We start from the raw sequence: 3467 nt of genomic DNA on the forward strand, positions 1-3467 counted from the left end.
TGCTAATATCATTGTAAACATTCATATTTACTATACCTAAGTGTTTTCTTTGCCACTTGCCACCTACCCAATCACCTAGGTCACTTGCCACCCTAGAAAACCTTGCTGTCCGGGACTGATGTAGGACAGAAAATTGACTTTGCTATAATCTGAAACGGTCTCAGGTTTCCACCAAAAACCTGAGAGAAATTCACAGGTTTCTATGCTTGGGAGCAAGGAGAATTAGAAGGGAAAGCATTAGCCTTTAGTCCAGCAATGCATGGCCGTGAGAGAGAAGGGATTGAATTCGTAATTGGTTTGAAAGAAAAGGAAAGAAAGATTGGAGGATGGCGGCAAGGGAAAAGAAACGGATATTAATCTGTTTCCAAATTGAGAGAGCTCCTTTTGGAAATCAAATTGTTTAACAGGTTTAGTAGGAATAGGCTATGGACGGGATGAAGAGGCTTAAGAGGCTCGAGGCGAACACCCTATCACGGATTGGAGGACGATGAAGCAAGAACTTAAGAGAAAATATCTCCCTCCTTCATACTACCCTAAGCTCCTTGATAAATGGAATAGATTGACCCAGGGGAGCAAGCCCGTCAAAGACTATATCTCGGCCTTCGACGATTTCCTGATCCGTTGCAATGGCGAAGAGTCGGCCACCCCAACTCAAATCCTGTTCATGTTTAGAGCTGGCCTTAGGGAAGATCTACGAACCGAACTTTTTGCTAGAGGAGTAGACTCGTTAGAGGCAGCCTGCAGCCTAGTTCTCGACCTTGAAGATTCTAAAACCCACTCCCAAACGAAACACTTTGACTCCCGCTCAAACTCGTATAGAACCTCGTCTGGGCAACCCCAAAACCGACCCTCGGGTTCGACTGCAAGCCGACCCACTGCTAGTTCAGCCCCACCTCGCACGGACCTCAAAGGCAAGACCCCCGAACGAGACGCTTCCAAACCCAACTCTGGAACCAAGTGCTATAGGTGTCATGTGTATGGACACATTGCTTCGCAGTGTTCTAGTCCTTACAAGGTCACCATAATTGAAGAGGTGGACGAAGAGGAGAACGAACCTGAGACTGATTTGGTTCACCATGTTGATGAGGAAGAAGACTCTTTTATGGAGGAAGAACCCATTACCTTTCAGGTTGTTAGATGCGCTTTATCACAACCTAAGTTAAATGATGATTGGCGTAGGACTTCCATTTTTCATACCTTTGTTAAGATTGGAGAAAAGAGCTGCAAGGTTATTGTCGATAGTGGAAGTTGCATCAATGCAGTCTCTTCAGCTATGGTTTCCAAGCTCAACCTTAAGATGACCCCTCACCCAAATCCGTATAAGGTTGCTTGGATCAACTCGACTACCATAGAAATTAAGGATCGAAGCCTCATTCCCATAGAGTTTGTGGGATATCAAGAGAAGATTTGGTGTGATGTTTTGACCATAGACGTAGGTCAAATTATCTTGGGTCGCCCTTGGTTATTTGATAATGACGTTCATATCTATGGGAGAACGAACACCTGCATGTTCGAACATAATGGAAAGAAAATTAAGTTAATACCCTCTCAACCCAGACCTCCCAAGACGGAAGCCAAGCCTACCCCAGCCAAACAAAGCAAAGGGCTCCACCTCTTGACTGCTAAGGAAGTAGAAAATGAGATCACCCAAGGAACACCCATGTATGCCCTAGTAGCGAGAGAAGTGGATGAGGATCAAAAAGAGCAAATCCCCGAGGAAGTTAAGCCTCTTCTTGAGAGCTTTGCTGATGTTTTCCCAGATGATTTACCTAACCAACTGCCACCCCTGCGGGACATACAACACGCGATAGATTTAGTGCCGGGAGCATCCCTACCCAACCTCCCGCACTACCGTATGAACCCGACCGAGCATTCTGAGCTGAAGAAACAAGTCGATGAACTCCTACAACGAGGATTCATTAGGGAGAGCCTTAGTCCGTGCGCTGTTCATGCACTTTTGACTCCCAAAAAGAACGGCTTGTGGCGGATGTGTGTTGATAGCCGTGCTATCAACAAGATTACTGTCAAGTATAGGTTTCCCATTCCCTGGTTAGATGACATGTTGGACATGATGACCGGAACAACTCTCTTTTCCAAGATAGATCTTAAGAGTGGGTACCATCAAATTAGAATCCGTCCAGGGGATGAGTGGAAGACGGCGTTCAAAACGAAGCATGGACTTTATGAATGGACTGTTATGCCGTTTGGTCTGAGCAACGCCCCAAGTACCTTTATGAGGGTTATGACCCAAGTTCTTAGGCCTTTCTTAGGAAAATTTGTAGTAGTTTACTTTGACGACATATTAATCTACAGTAATTCGGTGGATCAACATCTCAATCATATAAAACAAGTTTGTGAAGTTTTGAGGAAAGAGCAATTGTTCGCCAACCCTGTCAAATGTAAATTCCTCACTGACAGTGTGACCTTTCTTGGATTTATCATTTCAACTCAAGGAATATCTGCGGACCCAGAAAAGGTGCGAGCTATAAATGAGCGGCCAGAATCTAAGAATATTCGGGATGTTAGGAGTTTTCATGGATTGGCCACATTCTATCGAAGGTTTATTCGGAATTTCAGCACCATCGTAGCCCCAATAACTGACTGTCTTAAGAAAGGGGTATTCCATTGGATGACAGTTGCGACCAAAGCTTTTGAGGATATCAAGAAGAAAATGGTAGAAGCTCCTGTTATGTGTCTCCCGGATTTTTCTAAAGTGTTTGAGGTAACCTGCGACGCATCAGGGATCGGAATAGGAGGAGTCTTGTCACAAGAGGGACATCCTGTGGCATACTTTAGCGAGAAACTAAATGACATATGACAGAGGTACTCTACCTACGATAAGGAGTTTTATGCTATCATTCAGTCCCTTAGATATTGGAGACACTACTTGCTACCCCAAGAGTTTCTAATTTTTTCGGATCATGAGGCGTTGCGATACATCAACTCCCAAAAGAAGTTAAATGCCCGTCATGGTCGTTGGGTTGAATTCTTACAAGAATATTCGTACACTATCAGACATAAAGCCGAAACTGAAAATAAAGCAGTTGATGCTTTGAGCCGTAGAATAATGGTCACTAGAGAGATGAGAACAGAAGTTGTCGGATTTGATTGCATCAAGGATGACTATCAAGAGTGTACGGATTTTAAAGATATTTATGCGTCACTAACGACGGGAGATAAGCCAGCTGTAGATGATTTCTTGTTAGAGGATGGTTACTTATTCAAGTCTCAGAAGCTGTGTATTCCCAACACATCTCTTCGTGAATTTCTTGTGTGGGAACCACACGCAGGAGGCTTAGCTGGATATTTTGGGCAGGCTAAGATCATCGCAGCGGTTGAGTATAGATTTTTCTGGCCCAGTCTCAAGTGAGATGTTAGTAGACTGATCAAACAATGCCATACCTGCCAACTAGCTAAACAGAGAAAACAGAACACGGGTTTATACACCCCGCTTCCCGTCCCAAACC

General features: G+C 44.2%; 1 protein-coding gene across 1 annotated transcript; it reads left to right on the top strand.

Moving 5' to 3' along the window:
* Positions 1 to 487: 487 nt before the first annotated feature.
* LOC114580234 lies at positions 488 to 2818 on the top strand. The gene has a single exon (XM_028697093.1). The coding sequence runs from the start codon at positions 488 to 490 to the stop codon at positions 2816 to 2818; it is 2331 nt and encodes a 776-aa protein (XP_028552926.1).
* The last annotated feature ends 649 nt before the right edge of the window (positions 2819 to 3467 follow it).

Source organism: Dendrobium catenatum, unplaced genomic scaffold, assembly GCF_001605985.2.
Source record: "Dendrobium catenatum unplaced genomic scaffold, ASM160598v2 fragScaff_scaffold_872, whole genome shotgun sequence".
NCBI classification, from domain to species: domain Eukaryota; kingdom Viridiplantae; phylum Streptophyta; class Magnoliopsida; order Asparagales; family Orchidaceae; genus Dendrobium; species Dendrobium catenatum.

What these genes read in the sequence shown, in the direction of transcription:
- LOC114580234 (XM_028697093.1), top strand. Translation starts at nt 488, where the DNA reads ATGAAGCAAGAACTTAAGAGAAAATATCTCCCTCCTTCATACTACCCT.